At 36.9% G+C, this 24,504-nt stretch overlaps 1 protein-coding gene across 5 annotated transcripts in view; it reads left to right on the top strand.

Moving 5' to 3' along the window:
* Positions 1-23,871, top strand: part of LOC306844645 (rhomboid-related protein 3-like) — a 69,926-nt gene extending 46,055 nt beyond the window's left edge. Inside the window, exons 5-10 of one of the 5 annotated variants that reach the window (XM_079376925.1) lie at positions 2,043-2,267; positions 6,279-6,427; positions 10,754-10,866; positions 15,815-15,915; positions 20,226-20,286; positions 20,734-23,871. In XM_079376925.1, coding sequence (XP_079233051.1) covers positions 2,043-2,267; positions 6,279-6,427; positions 10,754-10,866; positions 15,815-15,915; positions 20,226-20,286; positions 20,734-21,005 — 921 coding nt within the window. In that variant the 3' untranslated portion in view covers positions 21,006-23,871. The remainder of the gene's footprint in view (positions 1-2,042; positions 2,268-6,278; positions 6,428-10,753; positions 10,867-15,814; positions 15,916-20,225; positions 20,287-20,733) is intronic. The other 4 variants (XM_079376928.1, XM_079376927.1, XM_079376924.1 and 1 more) reach the window with 4 other exon arrangements.
* Positions 23,872-24,504: the final 633 nt, after the last annotated feature.

Raw genomic sequence — 24,504 nt, 5'->3', positions numbered from 1 at the left:
CAATGAAAACAACCAACACAAAAATCCTCTACAAATCATTATGCCACTGAAAAGTGCATCCCAGGGAGCACTTAATGTCTGTTTGTTTTTGTGGGGAATGTGTAAAGGGAGTATCAGGTGAGTGTATAAAGAGTTATGGCACACAGACTGTAACTGTTAATGTGAGATGTTTTATTAAAGCTGTGTAACAGTAGGAGGAAATTAATAGTGGTTGTTTGTGAGGTTGAAGTAAGCAGCGCAAGTCAAAAACATTTTCTTTCACATCATGATAAATATACGGTTATGTTTCCATCTTTAGTGAGTTAATCAAGTATTCACTTACAAAATAAAGTCTGGTAACACTTTTCATTTGGTTATTGTTAAGAATATAGATTAGGCATCATGAATAAAAAAATAACACAATAGTCTGACAGCATCCAGTGTTTATTAATGTTATTGGTTAATGTTTGCACTATGCATTTTTAACATTAAAAGATTTAAACATTATTTATACAGATAGACACTAAACATTATTTATATATATTAATACAATAGTTAATGTATTACAACATAAATTATTAATGAGCAACAGCATAAATTAATATTAACTTAAATTGATAAATGTTTATTAATGTTCATTATTGTAAAGCATTACCAAATGTACCTTTGTGCTTTTTTAGACAAACCTTTTTAATAACAAATACCTGCTAATTATTCATTATTATATAGTATATATGAAACTGAACTGAGCTAGAAAATGACATCACTGAATCAATGATGAACTGACTTTAATTGAAAAAAAAAACTGTTTACTATTGTCCTTTTGCATTCTCAACACACCCTTTTTCATTCTAATATGCTGATTTGGTGCTCAAGTAACATTTCTTATTATCACACTTGAAAACAATTGTGCTGCTTGCATTTTTTGAGGAAACCATGATGCATTTTTTTCTGATGATTCTTTGAGGAACTAAAAATGTCAAAAGAACAGAATTTAAGCTGGAAGTCTTGACTGTCACATTTGATCAGTTTAATGAATCCTAGCTGGATTAAAGTATTATTTAAAAAAAAAAAAAAAAAAAACTGGCCAGTGTGTGTACGTATTTTATTTTGTGTGTCCATGTGTGTATCTATATCAAACAAACAGGCACTGATGTAACATCAATAGAAACAGCTTGATGGTTGTGTGCACATATTCCTCTACAAAATCTAAATCTGAGGTGAGTTGCTATCCAGACAAGGACAGGGGGCTGCGGTCATTATTCTCTGGCTTTATTTTTTCACAAAGTTGGCTTCTTTACTGTATTTAACAGAGTTTTATAGCTTTACTGAGTGAATCGTGAAACTGTAAGCTTTGTAGGTCAGCTTAGTCATGTTTTCAACTATTTCATTTGATCCCCATGTGATGGCAAAGGCAACATCTTTAGGGGCTTTCCAACTAAATTTCTTCATCTTTCTCAGGGCCTCTTCTACAACTTACATAATGCATGACCTGTATTCCTGATCAGGGCATTGGATAAAAGAACATTCCAGGTTTTTGAGGAGGGCTTTTTGCCTCAGCAGTGAAAAGCTTGTTTGAACAGCATTGTCTCATACGCACAAACACACTCATGCAATAACTTACACACTGTTTGTTACACAGCTGCTCTGAGACTTGAAATGAGTGTGGAATCTTTAATCGGTTGCTAAGTGACAACAGTGGCATTCTGTCTGTGGCAGAGAAGGGGTGTGGTGGGGGTGGGTGGGGGGGGGGGGTCATAGGATGTGTGATAGGGTGCACTGTCAAAGACAGAAAGACAGCTCATAGACCAATAACATCAGGGATATTTCCCAAAAAACCCAGGTGGTGAATTAGTGTAGTCAGAGATTCTGAATGAGAAAAAATAAATATTATTAAGGATTACAGTAAATGAGATCACAGAGGAATATAAAAATTTCTGCCTGTCTGTATATAAAAACTTAATTGACTTTGTTACTGTTACATGATCATTTGCATATTTACAAGAAAAGTGCTGATAAACATGACTGTTCAATTTGTGTCATGTTTTGTTTTGTTTTTTCAGATGAGCAACAAGCGCTCAAACAGTTTCCGTCGAGCGATCCTGCAGGGGAGTCGGCAGCTCAGGAATTCCGCACTGAGAGAGGAAGTGGGCTTGGGTCTGTCTCGGAGACTTGTGCGTCACGTTGCCTATGAGACTTTGCCAAGAGAGGTGGACCGCAAGTGGTACTTTGACAGTTACACCTACTGTCCACCACCATGGCTTATGCTGGCCATCACTATAGCAGAGGTTAGAATAAACTTTACTATTGAAGATTATTAAAAGAAAAAAATGCTTTTTTACCTCAAAACATAACAGCAGATGAAAGACTGTATCAAATGATTGATTTAAATGTTAGTACATAGTTTAAAACATGTATTAATGTATAAACTGGGCCCATTACTGCTGTTCTAAATAGATTAAAGTCACTAGAGATCACACTAGTCAGATCAATGTTCTTGAACTCTCCTTTAAAATGAATGAACAAATAATGAATTTGAGAGTCATTGAACTGAAAGTCTTCCTCCAGTTCCAGCAGAAATGCAAGTGATATGCAAGTCTTTATACCAGGCCCCACTTTTCAGTAGGAGATAATATGATTCAAAGCTTAACAGATTCTAGTAAGCTGCTTCAATGCCTACATGTACAACTGCTGAAGCTGCAGATTGTGGGGAAAATTGTGGGAGTACCCAGAGAGAAAAACACATGCAAACTCTAAATTAAAAGGCCTTCCTGCTCAGAAGACCTGAACCAGGGATCTTCTTGGTGTGAGGAGAACCCACTGAGTCCAATCACTGTACCCCCTGCATGGGTGGCTTAGCTAGCAATTAATTTTCCTAAGATTTGACATGAACATGTTGATAAGCTACAAAGCTAATGCTCTAATAAGCATAAAATACTTTGGGTAAAATAATAAATGTTTAATTACAATAATTATTTTTATTAAATTAGTAGTGAATGAAATGTTTATCAATATTGAACATTAACATTTAACGCTTGTTTTGTTTACTGTGTGGAGATGTGCTGATATGGCCTTTGGTCTCGTTCTGTCTCACGTATCTTGTCAATGTCGGCGCTTGCTTGGCCATTTGTTGTGGAAAAATAAGGAAAGTGTGTCCAGCTAAATTCAATTAGTATTTTGTTAGATGGGTATAAAAAAAGCTTAGTTTACCGTGGCAGTGGTTGTCGTGTGAAGGCCTCCTCATATGAAGACCGAGGAGTTTAAAGACCATCGACTCTACCGTGCAACTCAACCGGGCAGGGACACCGGCAGAGGATATAAGTATCGCTTTTTATTTCTCCTCTTTCCTACTAGTACTTGTTTCTCTTCTGTGGCTTGCTCAGTTGGGGACACTTAATTTCTAGTGATTATCGTCAATTTGATTTAGCAGATACTATTTAAACTAAACTGATCTATACAATGACATCTCTGAACTCAATAATGAAATGCCTTAACTGAAAATTTAGTAATCTTATTTTATACATTACTGACACTCTATCCTCTAATTTGATACTGTTATGTGCTTTGACACAATCTGTATTGTTAAAAGAGGGCGCTCTGGAAGCGCAGACACTTTGGTGCGCTCGGGCAGCACGGAGCTGGACGGGACCAGCGGAGACATAGGAGGGCGCTCTGGAAGCCCGGACACTTGGGGGCGCTCGTGCAGCGCGGATGGGACCAGCGGAGATGCAGGAGGGCTGGACGGGACCAGCGGAGACGTAGGAGGGCTGAACGGGACCAGCAGAGACGAAGGAGGGCACTTGCGAGCAGCAGGCACTGGAGGGCACTTGCTCGGGCAGTGTGGATTCCTGGGGGCGTTCTGTCAGCACTTTCACAGGAGGGACTGGCCCTGGAGAAGCGGGCACCGGAGAGACTGGTCCTTGAGAAGCGGGCACTGGAGGGACTGGCCCTGGAGAAGCGGGCACTGGAGAGACTGGTCCTGGAGAAGCGGGCACTGGAGGAACTGGCCCTGGAGAAGCGGGCACTGGAGGGACTGGCCCTGGAGAAGCGGGCACTGGAGAGACTGGTCCTGGAGAAGCGGGCACTGGAGGGACTGGCCCTGGAGAAGCGGGCACTGGAGGGACTGGCCCTGGAGAAGCAGGCACTGGAGGGACTGGCCCTGGAGAAGCGGGCACAGGAGGGCGCTGTCGAGGAGCGGGCACAGGAGTCTAAGTCATCCCCTCATAAATTATAAGTACCCCCAATGGCACGTGAGCGTCCGTGTGCGACCTTGCCTTACTCTCTGGCGGCGGGCTTGTTTTCTCCGTGGGCGGCGGCGGCACAATCATCGCCGTGGGTTCTTTAATCGTGCAAACGTCTTCGACAACAGAATAAACAGCATAAAAATTATTTTAAGACACGACGAAGACGACTACTGAACTCAAGGCTTATAAAGAACACAAACTAATGAGGAAACAAGATGATTAACCCCTTAAATGTCACCCCCATTTTTGAAAATTCATGAAAAAGTGTAAACTTGTAAACTTGTAAAAAAGTGTAAACATGTAAACTTAAATTATTATAATTCATGAACGCTTTTGAATACATACCTAAGGTTGGTCTCTTTTTAAAGAAGACCATTAGCAGATTATTACAAAAGTGAAATAATTTAATAAAATGAAAGTATTAAAAAGTTATAGAAGTTTAAATTTACTGTAAAACAAATGTATTATACTATTTTTATTTTATTTTATATAAAATAAATATTTTAAAAAATAGTTAAAAATCTAAAATTGCTATAGAATTAAAGCCATATATGTACATAAGTTGTGTTCCAAATTTGAAGTTGATATAAAAAAAAATTGTGGTTCATATGCAATTTTGTTTAGGCGTTATACCAAAAACAGCCACCGGGTGTCATTCAAACTCCATTGAATTTTTTGTTGATGCATTTCTGGCACAAATCTAACAATTTCTCTCTCAATATTACATCTATAACAAAATAAACATCAAATGGATTCTTGGATATGGAATCTTGAGACTCAGACCTTTCCAACGATATGTGTTTTGTCAAGATTATAAAAAGTTTTGATTCTAAAAGACGATAATACATTTTGTAATATGACACCCCCGCTAAGGGGGAGGAGACCGCTAAAACATTTTGAAGTACCATTTCTATGGTAACGCAATGTCCGATTCAAAATAGTTTTCACAGGATGAATTTTGAGATTTTAAGCTTTCAAATGGTATATAACATATGATGATTGCTAAAACGTGATAGGAAAAAGGCAAGAAAATAAAGACTTTTTGTGACAAAGGTCAGAACTCCTTTTATGATGTAGATTTATCACAGACTCTTGGTACACTCTTGTCATAAATGAATCTATTGCTGTTCCTACATAATTTGTAACAACAAAAAAATATATATTTAGGAGACTTAGACCTTTCCAATGATATATAGTTTGTCATGATTACATTAGGATTTAATTGTAATATACTGAAGTAAAGTTAGGCGTCCCGTATACGGGACAGTGACAGTACAAGACAGGTGAATGGAATAAATGATGATTAACTAATGACAGGAAACCGACCAAATAAGGACAAACAGGAACTAAACAGAAACAAAACCGTGACATGTATGTGTGTGTGGTTGTACATATACATATACGTAGATAGTTGTTTTGTACAACTTATACTCTTATACCTTTTGTTCTTTAATATTATGAATTGTTTTTAGCTTTTTTTTCATTTAAATGTTAAGTTTTAAAATTTTGTTGTATGCATTTGTCATTTTTATTTCATTTATTTTTAAAATGAGTATAGGTAGTATTTATAAAGTTTTAGCTTTTAGTTTTGGATCTGTTTTTAGTTGTTTTAATACTACAATTGATTGCTTCTGTTGTCGCTTTGGATAAAAGCGTCTGCTAAATGACTAAATAATAATAATAATAACATTTTTCTTACCATCCACACTGTGCTAATTGCTTTAATACATGATATACAAAACAGCACATTGGAATCATGTGACAGAATTACATTGTAATAGTATATTAAAGTAGAAAAAGGTTTTAAGTTGTTTTTAAATTGATTTAAATTGTAATATTTCTCAGTGTTACAATTGTTGCTGTATTTATGATCAAATACATGTAGTCTTGGTGAGCAAAAGGGACTATTTTCAACAATATTGAAAACACTTTTAGAACAGCCATTGTGTGAAGAGTGCCCTTAAAATGCTTCCTCTGTAGGCGCCCCACTATGTTTTGAAGGACAGCACAAGTATCACATCAGTAACAGGCTCTTACTTTCCACATTGTCCTCAGGTTGTTGTCTTTATGTATTACGGATTCCAACTTAACCGCTGGGTTCTGCAAGTCTCATCACCATACTTCCTGAAGGGCCCATTGCCATACCACCCGCAGCTCAGAGCTCAGGCCTGGCGCTACCTTAGCTACATCTTCATGCACGCAGGGTGAGTTACACACTAGTTATATTACTACAAGACAACACATTATGTTAATATGAATATATGAACATAAAATATTTATTTGATTTCAAATTATTCTAAAACTAAATTAAGATTATCTTAAATTCCTTTGGAGAAAAATAGTCCATTACAATCATCGTGGAAGCAATATTAAAATATTAATTTCTATAGGAGAATTTAATTGAAAGTTAGGTAACACTTTCTAATACATTATAAGGGTATTTTCAAGGCATTTTAATGAATGCATAATGCATTATAAAAAACCTTATTATATGTTATATCATTTTATGAATATTCACAAGAAAGGTTTTAATGTATTATAATATTTCCTTATTTGTGGTTATAGCTTTTAAGAGTATGATGATTCGCACAGTGAACACGTTGCATCCACTTAAGTTACAATGGATTATATTTCTCATAGTTATAATGTATTATAAGTCTCATATCTTGCAATTATTAACTAGAAATTATTAACTAGTTCACATTAAAATTAATATTAGCCTCACAGGGAATACTCAAATAGCACTCCACACCTAACCACAAGATGTACTGTATACTATGCAGATCATAATGTCAAGATATATAGTCCATTATAAATGTAAAAGTAGATTTAATATGGTGTTCGTTGTGTTATAAATAATCATAATCTTAAAAGTTATAACCACAAATGCGTAAGCATTATAATGTATTATAATTGTTTTCATGATTATTTATAAGACGATATAACATATTATAAGGTTGTTTTTTTTTTTTAAATGCATTTTGCATTCATTATAATGCCTTAAGAATACCCTTATAATGTATTATAAATATGGGCTTCATAGAAAGTGTTACCAAAAGTAATTTTTTACTAGCTAGCTAACATACAGTAATCATGAGATCTCTTATGATCTCTTACCCACAGAGCATGGTAGTTGTTGCATGTAGTGTACTGTAAGTTACCATCAACACCACCTAAAACCATCCACCTTCTTGAAACTGAAAAAAAGCACATTTTCTAGTTAATGCTTTTGAGATACTGTAAAATTGGTATGAAAAGAGACAGAGATCTCTAAGTGATATGAGATAAACCGCTGGTGTGTTATAGTTGAGTTGTCATTACACAGAAATAGCTGGCAGCTCTATGCTACAATTGAGAAATCTGAATACAGAGAGCTGTAAATAAGCAGGAATAAAAAAAAAACCTTTCTCAGGTGCAGATCAGGCTTTCATGGTGCTTAACTTTACTCCAACATTATCTATCATGTTGATAGATCATTATCTTGTTGATAACATCATTATCATGTTGATAACATCATTATGTATGTTAAAAAGTAATGTTTATCTAACATTACCTTTTTCTCTGTTGTAATTTAAAGATGTATTTGTATCTCAAATCACCCAAGAGTATTGCAGCCTCAAAATGTGTCTCACTGCTGCTAATTCATGCCATTTTTAGATACTGCTTTGATTAGCTGTTTCTTTTCTGGCATTTTAAAATGCTTACACCCTCAATGCAGCATTTTCAGGCACACAAAATGCTATTAAACCACATTTCAAAAAGCTTTACTCTGACATGAAGGGCTGAAGGCCTGTGTCAGAGGTTGATAGAGGGCTTGAGCCCTGATATGTCTGATATGCTGTGATCTGTGGGGTTTAATGTTTTATATTACACTCATCTACAGAGTAATCTCCCCATTAACCCAAGCTAGTGATCCGCTCTGTCTTCTGCACCAACAGAATCCCAATGGGAGAACACACAGACTCTTTCACACAGACACAGGCTTTTCAAAAGTCACTCTCTAACTTGGTTTCATCAGCAGCAGTGGGTAGGACATGACTCATTCTGAGATGGTGTCACAGCATTGCAGCATTAAACACCACATGATCTCAGATGATCAGCAGTTGTATCAAACATCATTTTGTTTGGAGTAGAAACAGAAGTGTTTTGCATTGACAAACAGAAATTCGCATTGTCCACTAACCTTTTTATTTTGCCCTTCTAAATCCCCTTCACACGATTCTGCTTGTAATCTGATGGGTAAAGGCCATTGTAAAGGTCAATGCCAGAAGAAAACTGGTACTTATTGTACGTGCGTTGTTTTTGGTATTATGCTGTCCTTGAAAGTTTTGAGATTCTTTTAATATACCTCACCACGCAAAAGACAGTTTTTAACATGCTAATGCTATTCCTTATTAAAATGTACAGTATTTTAATATTTAAACTATACATTGGATCACATCTTGACACTTTTTAAAATGTTCTTTCCTTCACAAAATTATATCTATATCTTTTTTTTATGAGAGGTGAATTTGTGTTTACTGGAGGAGCAAAGCAAGTGTGTTGTTGCTCTGATGTGGTGATAATCAAACCAACAGCCTGATTACGATCAGTTCAATAAACAAGAAGTTAATACCAAGACACAATGTTGCCATTTACTTTTTCTTTTTTGATCAGCTAACAAAAATAGTTTTAAACAAAGCCACAGCAGAATTATTTGTCACACGTCTTTATTAAAGTACAGTACAGTGTGTGCGTACAGGATCTTTTGTGTGTGATTGTATGTACTGTAGACACACTTTTTTCATGAAAAAAATGTGTGAAATGTGTTCTTGCTTTATCAGATGAAAAATGTCCCTCTTATTTCAATCTTTTCATGGCAGGGATTTCATTATCTTTTATTCTGGAAACTGTGGGTTTTGTTGAAGCAGAGATCAGTTTCAGATCAGACCCCTAGCCATTCATAATTCTAAATTATTCATGCAGATTGTCCTGATAAGTGATTCAGTTACTTTTATATGCTGTTTCTGGGGAAAGCTGGACAGTGCTTGTACTGAAGATTGGCTTATATATTCAGAGATCACATTCAGTTCAGATATTTTATTAAAGGCTCTTCTGTTTCATTTCTTAGTTTCTTTTGTCTGTCAGGCTGATGTCTTTAGCAGCATACTGAATAAGCTGTTTGTCAGTGATTCTTTCTTTTAGCTCTTTATGATCATCCTACACCATGACTTAAGTTTTATGCCCCAGTTATCTGAAGCTTAGTGAATTTCAGGTCCTTGTTCTACGAGGATAATTATTCTGACCTTGTCCTGCTTCTTATTATTTTAGATCTGGGTCCAGATTTTGCCCCACTGGGCTTCTATCGGATCTGTTTGGCAATGTTGAGGAGAGCCAAGTATGTGACATGAGCAACATAACCTGTAGTTAAGTGTTTCTCTGTAACCCAGAAATGTCACTATGCTGTTGTAGATGCGAAGGACTTCAAGTGTAAAAGTTTTTCATGTGCAACACTGAAAGTCAAAGAATTAGTGCAGTTGGTGAAGTGAACAGGGCTTTAGAAAAAAAAAAAGCTGGACTAAACAAAGTTGGAATAGGGGTGGAATTGGGAAATGACTCATGCCAGAATCAGGTCGCTCGTGTGTCAGAGCACACCCACTACAGGCCTCATCTCTGACACATTACTCTTTTCTGACAAGTATTTGAAGATTTTATGTAAGATCACAGCAACAGCATTTTCCGTTCTTCCATAAATTAAGGTTTATTGAAAGAAGAGCTTGTAAAGAAACAAAATTGAAAAACTGTTCTCTGCTAATTAAACCTAATAGTGTCATTCAAAGTTACCTATTGACTGCATAAAATACCAGATATTCTTGAGTTCACCACTGACATCTGGAGGTTGATAAGGGCAGGTGGTGGTACAGTAATCATATTATTTTTTGTTCTTTTGATCTGTGATCAATTAGAGAATCTTCAAGTCCATGCAACCTTCAAAAAGTACTTAAAGATATTCTAAAGTTAATCCAAATGAATAGAGCGATTTAATCCAACTCTTCTGAAAAGTAAAGTAAAGTCGTGACGTATTGTCAAGTATGGTGACCCATACTCGAAATTGGTGCTCTGCGTTTAACCCATCCAAGTGCACACACACAGCAGTGAGTAGTGAACAAATACGCACACACACACACACACACACCGTGAACACACACCCGGAGCAGTGGGCAGCCATGCTGCGGCGCCCGGGGAGCAATTGGGGGTTCGACTTCCCCCTCGTGGCAAAAGATATGATTACTTTATATGATAAACAGATTTAATTGAGGCTTTTATTCACGTATAAACATTAATGAGTGCACATACATAGATACATACAGCACATCAAATATGGTAAACAGAAGGAGGTTTTTATGCGAGTGCACCAAATTGTAAATTCTAGCTACTTCTGAAAATAACTAAATATACAGACACTCTGATCTAATCTAATCTGGGAAAATATATTAATCCCTTTCTCAGGCACATCTGTAATTGTGCTAATGCTGATTTATATGTTTCAGAATTGAACACCTGGGTCTAAATATGGCCATGCAACTTTTGGTGGGTGTGCCATTAGAGATGGTCCACGGAGCTTTGAGAATCGGCCTGGTGTATGTGTGTGGCGTACTGGCAGGTGAGTCAAACTCAGCATATATTTTAGGTTTTCTGTTTGTGAGGAGAAAGTGTTTTTTTAGTCCAATCTCCTTCAAGTGCCACTATTATGCTTTTTCAGATATTACCTTTCATGTAGTGTGTAATATAGCTGTTTGTGAATGTAAAAGGTCTGCAAAATTTCAAAGAGCTAAGTGCACAACAATTGGAGTTATTGTCTCCCAGAAGAAATCACCAATACCGAACTGTCTGAAACATGTCATCAGTAATTCCACACCTTACTTCCTGCATAAACAGGATAGGTTACATAGGTTACAAATTTGCATTGTATTCTTCTTTGGCTGCCTGTGAACAATGTGTACTTTGACCTGCCCTCAAAAACTGTAGCTGTGGCCTGGAAGAGTTTGGTTCGTGTTGTCGTCATATCTATATGTTGTTCTCTGCACTGCGAAAGTAAAAAATCACTTTGCATTATGTGCTCCCAAAGGATAAGGATGTGAATAGTCAGTGGTTACAATAAATGTTTACAGTGAAAACACAGCAGTATAACTATAACAACCTTTTGTTGTGTCCCTGTCATTTTACTGACGACTGCTTCTCAAATCTCAAATATTGTTCAACATGGGATTTGCAAAATGCTTATTCACTATAAAGCAGTACTCACTTTATTTGTACCATCTTGCGCCTCTGGGTCACAACCATATGATTAATCATTTATGTAGGCTACATATTTTCTACCGAGTATTCAAAACATGTAGTTTGTTTTATGTGTACACCCAGTGCACAGCTGTCGCCTTCTGCTAACTCAAATTATTGTCTTGAAATACTGTGGACCCACTATTAGCCTACCTACAATTGTGTTGATTAATGCAGACTGTCATTCATTCTTAATACTTTGAGTAGTGATACAGTCTGGAGCAAGATTTTGATACTGTTTATATCATGTGTATACAACTGCCGAGGAAGACTACTGAGCTGGCATTCAGATATGGTAATGGAAGTTTAGTTTCCGACATCCACTGTTAGCAGTAGACCAATCACAACAGACTGGTCTAGTCAGAGCAGAATAGGTGCTTGGAAATGACTGGTTTAGAGAGATGGGATCCTTAAACAAACCATTTCAGAGAAAAAGCTAATGCTGCATTGTATATTAATAGAAATTTTAAGTGTTTTTGGGCCTTGAATGCATTTAAACCTCCAAAACATGTTCAGTGAATATACATTTTTAATTTTAACCAAAGACTGAAAGCTGAAAGCTTTTTGTTTGCGGATAATTATTTGAAAGTCATTCATTTGTAAATATGTAATTGTAATAAGTTAATAATAGACATGCTTAATAAACAACTAGTTAATAGTGAGAATTGGTCCCTATACTAAAGTGTTTCCCTAAACTATGATGAAGGCCATGATGAAGGCCTGTGTGCCGAAACAAGTTGGCAAAATAAACAGTTTAATTGGTTGGCAGGATTATTATGAATGGCAGTTCTGGCAACATTCACATTAAATATTAATGCCTGTAGATCCCTTGATATCATCCTTGGGTTCTTTGAGACTTTCTGAAGCATCTTGTGCTCTGCTCTTAGGTGAGTTTGGTGAAGTAGTCCAGCCTGGACAGATTACCAGTGGTCTGGAACCTTCTCCATTTGTAGGTTATTTCAGATACATTGGAATAGAGGATTTAAAGAAGTTAGAAATGGCTATAAGGGTGCTTCTCAAATGGATGAGCACATCCATTTTGGGCTGCATATCTAGGCTGCTACGTCATCAAGCTTTATCAAAAGGGCATCTCAGTTTGATGAAAAGTTTGTGACTGTCCCATTGACTGCCAAGTAAACGACACTGTGAAGGCCCAGAAAAGTATGAAAAGCATCGTCAAAATAGTCCATCTGCCATCAGTGGTTCAATCTGAATTTAATGAAGCGACGAGAGCAAAGAAAACAAAACAACAACTTTATTCAACAATTCGTCTCCTCTGCTTCAGCGTAGCACCATTTTGGCTGGACTCAAACTGTGTATGCTGTTCTGTGTCCCGGTTTTCATCCAAAATATCTTAAATTGTGTTCCGAAGACGAACAAAGTTTTTAGGGGTTTGGAACGACATGGGGTAAGTGATTAATGACAAAATTTTCATTTTGGGGTGGAGTAACCCTTTAATACAGCAAGTTAATATAAGTAAAGTGTTCTTCTAATTATAATTTGAATAGAATTTACATTGTGTAACCAGGCAGGCAGAAACGTATATGACCATGCACACTTACTAGACCATCTCATTCTAGCGTTTGATGCTTAAAAGGACTCTAGTCTTAAAGCATCAGAAGGACTGGTCTAGGAAAGACACATCCTCACTAGGATGCATCCTTCCCTTTGAGAAGTACCCATCATCCCTTTCCAGACTCTGAATACTCAGCAGCCTTCATTCAAGGGTTCAGACAGCTGTTTTGATCATGGTGACACTTATGATTTAACCAGACTAGTTTATTGAGGTAACATGTATCTTTATTGTTGTTCTATTACTTTGCCCTTCTTTCTACAAATTGCTGTTAATTAATTTAATCGTTGGGCATTAGATTAAGTGACACATGTGCAAATGTTTTCCACACATATTTAACCATACAAATCATTACAAAATGTATCCAATAGTCATCAATTATAGAAATTTTAAACATTGTCACTGGTAAAATGTCCATTTTGATTTGATGTGGTACTCCAAGCACTATAATTTTATGTCATTTACTTGTGAAACAAATTAAGTTGAAATTCTAAAAACTCAATCAAGTCAAAATCCTGGAAGTTATTCAAATGAGTCAACTGGATGGAAGCAAACATGTTGGTATAACACAATGATTATATCATTATTTCCATGTCCAGCCATGTGCTTTCAGACTTGTGAAGATTAACAAATGGAAAGCTGATTAAACGCTACAAACACTCTGAGCTTTTCCAATATTAGAAAACCTCACACAACAGTCTGTAACCCCTGCTGAGAGGAACAGAGAGGTAAAAACAACGAAAAATAAACAAACTGGAGAATGCAAGAAAACAGAGATGAAGAGGCATGAGGGGTGAAAGTGAGAATGATGCAGAGCAAAGGAGAGAAGAAAAGAGGGGGGAAGTTTGCCTGCATTTTCCATCAGCTGCGGGGTTTGATTCGAAGTGGAAATGTCATTTCATTCTCCCTGATGAAATTAGCAGCTAATATCTGTGTGTGTGTGTGTGTGTGTGTGTGTGTCTGTGTGTGTGTGTGTGTGTGTGTGTGTGTGTGTGTGTGTGTGTACTCCTGGAGAACCAGCAGCAGATGTCATGAGGGGGGAGTTTAACCCCAGCCCTCACTTTACTGCAGCCCAGACCCAGAACTGGGAAAATAGTCATACATTTTTGGAATATTTTGGAAAAGGCGCACGTTACAATGTGAAATGCTAAAGACAGTTTGTAGAGCTTACAGCATATATACACCGGTTTGGTTATGCACGTTTATCTATTTTATACACTGCAATACTTTGTCAAAAACTTTTGTGAATTACATGGCCAGAGGACTTACTTGGTCTGATCGTTTGCCCTAAACTGAGTGGAATTTCAGAGAAAAAGCTTGATAAATGAAAGGATGTATATTCTTGTATTAAAACCAGGAGCTTTTACAAAGAGAAAAGACTGAACCAAGCTAACTGAGTGTAAAGAACGCGATATCTCATGTTGATGTCTTTATTCTCACATTTCTTAAAAAAATAAAATAAATAAACATACAAAATATAAACAGATTTTAAGCCTAAAATAAAATATTTTACACAAAAGTGCTTTTATTAAGTAAAAACCTGCATAAACCATTTGGGAAGCATGTCCCATGAATATTCAGATTTATTCATTATTTCAATTCCTACATTATTACACTATATTCATACATTTGTTTCTCCCCAATCAGAAATATTTGGTTACATAATTGAGTTACTTGCTTGAGGGTGTGTAAATGATGACCATTTTCGTTTTTAGTGAACTAAACTTTTAACATCTGATGGTTCTTCTGCACATTTAAATTCCATTATTAGCACATGGATATCCGAACGTTAAAAAGTTGTAGAAACATATGCATTGCAGCTACAGAAACATGAAAAGCCCAGTTAACTATGAAATAACCCCATGAGGTGTCAATAAGTCACATCCCTCTACTAGTATTTCACATTCATCAACAGTGGTGTGTAGGTCTGATCACAATGTGTGTATTCACTGTGTGAATGTGGATGTACATAATTACATCTTTACAAGGCACTGCCATTCTCTGCCTAGAGAAACTTGATATAGTAATTAGAGGATATGTGTTTGTTTTCATCTCCACATACAGACGTTACTCTTTTTGCACTTGTTCACTTAATATTGCTGTTTTCTTTAGTACTATCTAAATAACATGATCAGAATGGGAGCTTAATTTTCACCAGATACAGAACTTTCCCTGTTTTTGCATTTGTGTGTGTGTGTGTGTGTGTATGTTTTACCTTGCGTTATCCCACAGAATAAACATTGTGCAACCTGCATTTTTAAATTAATAATTGTACATAAAAAAACGATAATAAATACATATTTTTAAATATATTTATAAAAATATATAAAAATATATAAATATAAAAATACTGTAAATAATTTTCAATGAATTCTTCAACTGGATTTTTCATAATCCTGCAGTTATGTCATGAGAATTAGCACGAAGCTATCATAAAGTCTCAAGAGTCATGTGTTATGAATAAAATCTTTACAGGGAGGCCTTTATACAGTAAATCAAGTTTCAGTTTGGTCTGATTTCATTAAAACACCCACATTAAGGAATAGTTACAATTTTATAACAATTTTGACATTTTCGTACCCATTCCAACCCCGTTATGTTCTTTCTTCTGAGAAACACAAAAGGAGATCTTAGACAGAATGTCTCCTGAACTTATGATAGCTTTTAAGTTATTGTTCACTGATACTCTTTCCATTTGCAGGTTCATTGGCAGTGTCAGTGACGGACATGACAGCACCTGTGGTCGGTTCATCAGGCGGAGTCTACGCTCTGGTCTCCGCCCACCTCGCAAACATTGTCATGGTAATAAAGAAATGAGTATATTCTTTATTATGGCAATATTAAATATATTCTTATTATGATTATATCTAATATTTTTATTATGGCAGTTTGAGCAGTTGTGAAAATGTTTTGTTCTTGAAAATGAATATTGTTCAGCATCAATTTTTGATAATGCATAGAAACATCAAATAATCTATTAATCACAGTGGTGACACTTGGTACTTTATGTGTAGTATATAGACTTCAATCTTAATCCAGCTCCTGTTTAAAATCTCTTTTGAAAAATATTAGGATGCCCTTGACTCAGACTGTCAGGATAAATGATGAGTGTGAAGTTCAGGCTGATGTCTCTTTTCACAAAAAATGACACAAAACTCAAACAATTAACCCTCTCTGTCGTGTATGTGCGTGATTCATCTGCCTCTTTTTCCACCTTTATTTTCAGATACAGATTATCAAATAGCTGAAAGATTGTAAGGTTCATCTTTCAGTCATGCAAAGTACGTTTACATGCACACAAGTAAACTGAGAACTCACAAATATCCGCTTATTAAAATAGCCAGTTTTCCCCGTTTACATGCACATCAGTAACCTGACATTGCAAGTAAGCTGCGTTTACATGACTTAATTAACAAATCAGGTTACTTCCCTGTAGTGACTTCAAAATACAATCATTTGTGTGTCTGACTCCGAGTATTCCATACTGTGACGAGTTGACTGCCTCCCCCTTATTATCATCGCCACCCTGTCCCTTATTCGCCGCCCTTCACCAGGCTCCCGACGGGAGTGGGTGTGTGAGAGAGGAGGGGCGCTGAAACAGCCAGGGCTGGCGGCGTGTGATGAGGTGCACCTGAACCGAATAGAGCCTCATCACCGCCGCTGTTTAAATGCCGAGTGCGAGAGACCGGTCTCTTCCCCGTGCATGCACGCTGGTGTTCTCGTGGGTCCAGGAAGGGAGCGCTGAGGGATCGAGTGCCCCCAGAGACGTGAGCCGCCAGACCCGTGGTCCGGACGAGTACCGCACCCGCGAGACAGCTGACGGGCCAAGATGCTGGGCCGTATAACCACCCGGAAGCGTCGCGTGCCAAAGGAGGACGAAGCCGCTAAACGAAGCCGCCGCCCCTCGCGCCCCAGACCCGAGAGGGGAGCACGTGCTGCCGCTGGACTCCGCCCCTTACCTGGACCCTTCCTTTCAGAACATAGCCCTCCTTCACAAACCCCGCAGCACGACGAGGACACCAGATCCCCTATTTATTTTGGACACTTTATTTTATTATTTGTTTAATAAAAGCCTCTCGAGGCCTAACGCCACACCCACTGTGTCTGTCGTTTGCTCTTCCCGCCACAATACATTGTCAGTTGTGATGTTAAATAAAGCTTTCAACATGTCTTAGAGCTCATATACTGTATATGACCCTGGACCACAAAACTAGTCTTAAGTCGCACAGGTGTATTTGTAGCTATAACCAACATTGGGTCAAAATTATCGATTTTTCTTTTATGCCAAAAATCATTAGGATATTAAGTAAAGATCATGTTCCATGAAGATATTTGTAAATGTCCTACTGCAAATATACACTCACCTAAAGGATTATTAGGAATACCTGTTCAATTTCTCATTAATGCAATTATCTAATCAACCAATCACATGGCAGTTGCTTCAATGCATTTAGGGGTGTGGTCCTGGTCAAGACAATCTCCTGAACTCCAAACTGAATGTCAGGATGGGAAAGAAAGGTGATTTAAGCAATTTTGAGCGTGGCATGGTTGTTGGTGCCAGACGGGCCGGTCTGAGTATTTCACAATCTGCTCAGTTACTGGGATTTTCACGCACAGCCATTTCTAGGGTTTACAAAGAATGGTGTGAAAAGGGAAAAACATCCAGTATGCGGCAGTCCTGTGGGCGAAAATGCCTTGTTGATGCTAGAGGTCAGAGGAGAATGGGCCGACTGATTCAAGCTGATAGAAGAGCAACTTTGGCTGAAATAACCACTCGTTACAACCGAGGTATGCAGCAAAGCATTTGTGAAGCCACAACACGCACAATCTTGAGGCGGATGGGCTACAACAGCAGAAGACCCCACCGGGTACCACTCATCTCCACTACAAATAGGAAAAAGAGGCTACAATTTGCACGAGCTCACCAAAATTGGACGGTTGAAGACTGGAAAAATGTTGCCTGGTCTGATGAGTCTCGATTTCTGTTGAGACATTCAGATGGTAGAGTCAGAATTTGGCGTAAACAGAATGAGAACATGGATCCATCATGCCTTGTTACCACTGTGCAGGCTGCTGGTGGTGGTGTAATAGTGTGGGGGATGTTTTCTTGGCACACTTTAGCCCCCTTAGTGCCAATTGGGCATCGTTTAAATGCCACGGCCTACCTGAGCATTGTTTCTGACCATGTCCATCCCTTTATGACCACCATGTACCCATCCTCTGATGGCTACTTCCAGCAGGATAATGCACCATGTCACAAAGCTCGAATCATTTCAAATTGGTTTCTTGAACATGACAATGAGTTCACTGTACTAAAATGGCCCCCACAGTCACCAGATCTCAACCCAATAGAGCATCTTTGGGATGTGGTGGAACGGGAGCTTCGTGCCCTGGATGTGCATCCCACAAATCTCCATCAACTGCAAGATGCTATTCTATCAATATGGGCCAACATTTCTAAAGAATGCTTTCAGCACCTTGTTGAATCAATGCCACGTAGAATTAAGGCAGTTCTGAAGGCGAAAGGGGGTCAAACACAGTATTAGTATGGTGTTCCTAATAATCCTTTAGGTGAGTGTATCAATTTAATTTTTAATTAGTAATATGCATTGCTAATAACTTCATTTGGACAACTTTAAAGGTGATTTTCTCAATATTTTTATTTTTTTGCACCCTCAGATTCCAGATTCTCAAATAGTTGTATTTCGGCCAAATATTGCCCGATCCTAACAAACCATACATACAATGGAAAGCTCATTTATTCAGCTTTCAGATTATGTATAAATCTGAATTTCATAAAAATGACCCGTACTGTATTTGTGGTCCATGGTCACATATTATCCTCTTATAAATGCAACGTTTTGATTGAAACACTTATACGTCTGCTGCACGAGATGAGAACACATTTTTAGCATTTTCTTAGAGTCATGAAATAATCTGCTGTTGTTATAGTAGTCAAGATTTGAAGTGGATCAAAACATTTAATCAAAGTTGTCCTAAAACCAAAATACTTTCTTGTCTTAGGACAACTTTTATTAACTTTTTTGATCCACTTCAATTGTTGACTACTGTAGGCCTATATTTCTTTCTTTCTTTACTGCAAAACATTTGCTCTGTCTAGATGCACTTAAATCTGCACTAATGTTGCATTCCTGTCACGTATTACACATGCGCACTTTAATAAGCCAATAGAAAACATTTCATTGTGTTTATATGTCACGCGACATTGGGGTAAGAGGCAAAAAACTACCGGTTTATGCTTAAGCCGTTTATGACCTTACTCCGATAAATGAAAACAGGTTACGTTTACATGACGATGTGCATTTTCGGCTTATTAAGCATAATCAGCTTAAGAACATGCATGTAAATGCACAGGTTGTGTTTGTTTTGACCTCTGCATAAAGACTTTATACTTTTTATAGTTGTTCACTTCTTGTTTCTGTTTTCTTCAGTAGTATCTAAATAACACGGTCAGAACCGATGATATATAATAACACAATACAATAACTGTCTACTTTGTAGCTCCTCCTCCTCTGTCATTGACCAATCAAAGACGTATATGCTATTTCCCAAAGCTTTGACCTTCTCTCTAAGTGAATGGAGGTGTTTTGTACTGCATAATGACCTGGTCAGAGTCATTAAATATTACCACCGGGACTGTCCACATTCTCTTGAGTCAGATCATGAACCCTCCTGTACTTGCTCAGCATTTCAGATAGAACTTTTAGTGTCAGCACTGGTACATGGTATGGACTCAGATTACACACAGACTGTCTACAACAAAAACTGAACTCTCATTAAGTCAAATCAAATCTGATTTACTTATTATTTATAATACATGAAAAACTACAAGACTAACCTTGAATTAGCTGATTAATCACAGGTGCTAATGCTGCTCCCTTTGCCAACTGTGATAGTCACAGCATCACTGAAAACGCCAGAACAAATATGCATCTCAGTCTGAAGCACAATTGATAAAATGGGGTACCAAAACCAATTCCCTGGAACAACACCAGAAGAGTATAAGAACGGATACTGAAGTGTTTTCTCTCTTAACTACCAATTTTCTTGTCATTTCTTCTAATTTGATGCTTCTCTCCCTCGCTTTACAGAACTGGTCAGGGATGAAGTGTCAGTTCAAGCTCTTTCGCATGGCAATGGCTCTGGTGTGCAGTATGTAAACTGTTTTTTTTATGTTATTCATGCTAAAGTAGTCTTTAAATTATGAGACTATAAGTCTGTGCTCCGTACTCATGATAACTAGGAGGATATGTACAGAATTTTTCTAATCAATAAAACTGCATTAAGTATTTTTTTTTATTTTATTGTACATATAAGGTGGTTCACAAGATAAAAGGACGAGCTGAATGCTACTCACTTTTTTGGCATACAGTTTAAATAATTATAGTTACTAAATACCTGTGAATAGACCATCTCTGCAATGACACAAATAACTTTTGCATCCATTGTCAGTACAAGTCCAAGAAACAAAAATATAAACAAAAGCAAAACATAAAAATGGACTTAGTGCACTTAAGTTTTCTACATTTAAGATTTGTTGTCTTTTTAAATGAAATGTGTGATATATGTAAACCCTCACATTGCTTTCTGTATCTACAGTGAGTGTGGAGTTTGGTCGTGCCGTCTGGCTTCGATTCTATCCCCCAGCCTTCCCACCATGCCCTAATCCCAGCTTTGTGGCCCATCTGGGGGGTGTGGCAGTGGGCCTCACCCTTGGCGTTGTGGTTCTTCAGAACTATGAACAACGTTTGCAGGAACAGTCCTTGTTCTGGATCTTCTTCAGTGTCTACACACTCTTTATCCTCTGTGGAATCTTCTGGAACATTTTTGCTTACAGTCTCTTGGATGTCAAGTTACCCCCACCACCATAAAGCCCAGAGTGTGTGTGTGTGTTTGTGTGTGTGTGAAATGACAGGCAACATAATTTAACAGTTGTAAAGGTCATAAATGAGAAACAAATGCTAAGTACCTTACTGCTGGCCTCCTGCAAATTTGCAGTTTGTGTTAGTGCCTAAACCATGCCAAGTCATCAAAGCAGCTAAAACAGCAGACTCCGAGTTTTAAAGAATGTTGAATGTAAATTTGCAGGAGAAGCCCAAATGTTGATGCTTTTTACAGCTACATACTTTGTGCCAGCCATCGAGGGCTATCAGCGATAGCACAAGTATTCTTTCAAAATAAAACTTGGGTTTAGTAGCTGCTGCTGGCTTGTCAGCTTTTCAAGGTGCCAGGTAAAATCGTTTTCAGTTGTTGAAGGAATTAATATATTCCTTTAAAGCACAGAATCCGAAGTTGCATGAGCAAAGAGAAATATCAGTATTTTATGAGGACATTTTAGTAAGTGTTCTATATTTTTTATAAGCATCTAATTATAAGTACATGAGGTAGTATGAGAGCACTGTTACAGCTCATTGTGTGTGAAGGACCTTTAAAAGATGTTTAAGAGTAACCGAAGTAGCAAGGAAACAGCTAGATCTTTCAAACAATGTGTTATTTTCTGATAAATGTTTCAATGTTAAAAGGTCAGTTTAAAATAACTGCAATCCCTTACCATTCTCAGTGGCGGTCTGCAAAATATGGTGCTTTTTAATATGTAAATTAATACTAATCTAGTTAATAAAGGATTATATAATCATGTTCCCATAAAACAGGAGATTTCTCCCTTGTATGTGACCCTGGACTACAAAACCAGTCTTAAGTCGCACAGGTATATTTGTAGCAATAGCCAACAATACGTTGGTCAAAATGATCCATTTTTCTTTTATGCCAAAAATCATTAAGATATTAAGTAAAGCTCATGTTCCGTGAAGATATTTTGTAAATTTCCTTCCGTAAATATACCAAAACGTAATTTTTGATTAGTAATATGCATTGCTAAAGACTTCATTTGGACAACTTTAAAGGTGATTTCCTCAACATTTAGATTTTTTTGCACCCTCAGATTCCAGAGTATCAACTAGTTGTATCTCAGCCAAATATTGTGCTATCCTAACAAACCTTATCAATAGAAAGCTTATTTATTCAGCTTTCAGATTATATATAAATCTCAATTTCACAAAATTGACCCTTTTGTGGTCCAAGGTCACATATATAAAAAATATTAGTAATTGGGCTAACTTGATCATTAATGGCAATCTTTTTGATCGGAGTTTGGACTTTCATTTTTAGGTTATGTGTTTAAAAGCCTGTAACCTGTGGCTTTAAGCACAGCCTTCATGATGTACTAAAATAATACTGAAAGCTAATTAACTTTAATTGTTACCTCATTTATGCCAAAGGAAGTCAAATTAATTTATTTTTTCTCCCTTTTTCTCAGCTACATTGCATTATTTGAATATTCCTTCTATCAGTTTACTAATCAGTAGAGCATTCACACTGAGACACTGGTATTCATTTAGTCATTGAAGCTCCTCTGACAGACCAACACTGTTCATTTTTGTTGTTGTTGTTGCTATCAAGAAATGTGATTTGAAGTACCAGATATTACACACTTGATTAGATTTATTGAATCATATTTGTTTGTATATTTGAATCATGGGTTGGTGGAATGGACAGCACAACCAAGGAGTCATCAGAACTCAATTTCAAATCATTGATCAACTGAATAATAACAAAAAACAAGTAATTTACTATTATACATGCTACAAAAAACTAAACTGATCTGCTCTGCTGTTTAATATATAATATGTATTGCAGTAGTTTTTGAATGAATTGTGATTGTGTGTACCTCAAATGCTGTAAGTGGTCTATGTTATGAAGTTTATTCCTATTGGTGCTGTAGTTTTGGACAGGTTGCTGAATGTCTGTGCCTGTAGTAACTGGTTAGCTCCTCTCAATTCTGTGCACAGACATTCTTTACAGCAAAACTGATCCTGGTACAGCTTTGTCTGTACTCTTGAGTATCTTCTGCCTGTAGAGTGAGTGAGTGATTGTGTGTGTGCGTGCGTGTGTGCGTGTGTGTGTGTGTGTGTGCATGTTTATGTGGTTTATGAGAACACAAATTTGTATAATGACATGGGTATGACAGAGGTATTACAATATGAAGGTGGTTTATGAGGACACTCCCTATGTCCCCGTAATTCAAAAGGCTTAAAAAACATACTAAATGGTGTTTTTTTGAAAATCTAAAAATGCACAAAGTCTCCTGTGAGGGCTAAGTTTAGGTGTAGGGTTGGTGTAGGGCAATAGCACACACAGTTTGTTCAGTATAAAACCATTAAGCCTATGGAGAGTCCCCATAAACCACAAAAACCAACATGTGTGTGTGTGTGTGTGTGTGTGTGTGTGTGTTGCCACTGATTCTCAAACTAAGAGGAAAAAAGGAAACTCTAAATAAAGTCCACAACTTCTGAAAATGATTGAATTCAGTACTTCAGTCCCAGTTTATACTAGTACTGGATCTTCTTTAACCGTGTGTTTAAGCTACTTTTGAAGTGCCAGTATACTTTTTGTTTTGCATTGTGCTGACTTTACTGTATCAAAATGTAATACTGGGATGTAAATAACCTGGGATTGTGTGTAAAGGGCTATGGCACTGGAAATAATGAGTTCACCAAGCATATTTTAACATGCACCTTTTGTAGATTTGATATGTAAATATAGAGTGCATTAAAAATCTGTGATTGGAAATAACATTTTCCATACTTTCATTGTGAATCAAGACAGTGGTTCTGTTATAGTGTGTATAAACCCTGAAGCTTGTAATAAACTTGCTTAAATTGCTTTATTATTTTATCCAAATTTGGGTCAGATAATCTTAAAACCATTGCTCAAAAGTTAATAAATGACTCTTGATACAGAACCATTTACACTGATAACACTGAGCACTGAGGACACTAAGTGAGGCCGTATTTTGATATTTAGGAAATTAACCAAGTGGTTTATAAAAAAAAAGCATAAAATCAAATCAAATTTGCTTCAGTGTAGTTATGCATCAACAAATGTCATAAAATCTAACACAATCTTGTTCAACCAACACCAATTATTTCAAAGAAAAAAAATCTCTTTACATACACCAGTATAAAAATCCAATGACTATGTCAGATTGTTTGCCTGATATTAATACTCTCTGGTTTGAATCCCACGCATCACATATGAATCTATGTATACATGAATCTATGCTTTTGTAATCAATTAAAGTTGTAATTCTAAACTAGTAGATGTATAACAGGATATGACAGCATCAGGGTCTAATTTGGTTCCATTGTATTTTGTGAATTCATCAACTTGATTAATTTGCCCTCAAAGCAGTAGTAAATCTTGAACATCAATGCAATTGTGCATTAAATATTACATTTATGCATTAAAACGAAACTAATATTCAGAACAACATTATGTTGTCACGGAAATGTTTCAACATTTTTCTAGTTT

This window comes from Barbus barbus (assembly GCF_936440315.1).
Source record: "Barbus barbus genome assembly, chromosome: 25".
Taxonomy (NCBI): domain Eukaryota; kingdom Metazoa; phylum Chordata; class Actinopteri; order Cypriniformes; family Cyprinidae; genus Barbus; species Barbus barbus.
This window is presented reverse-complemented; position numbering and strand designations above follow the sequence as displayed.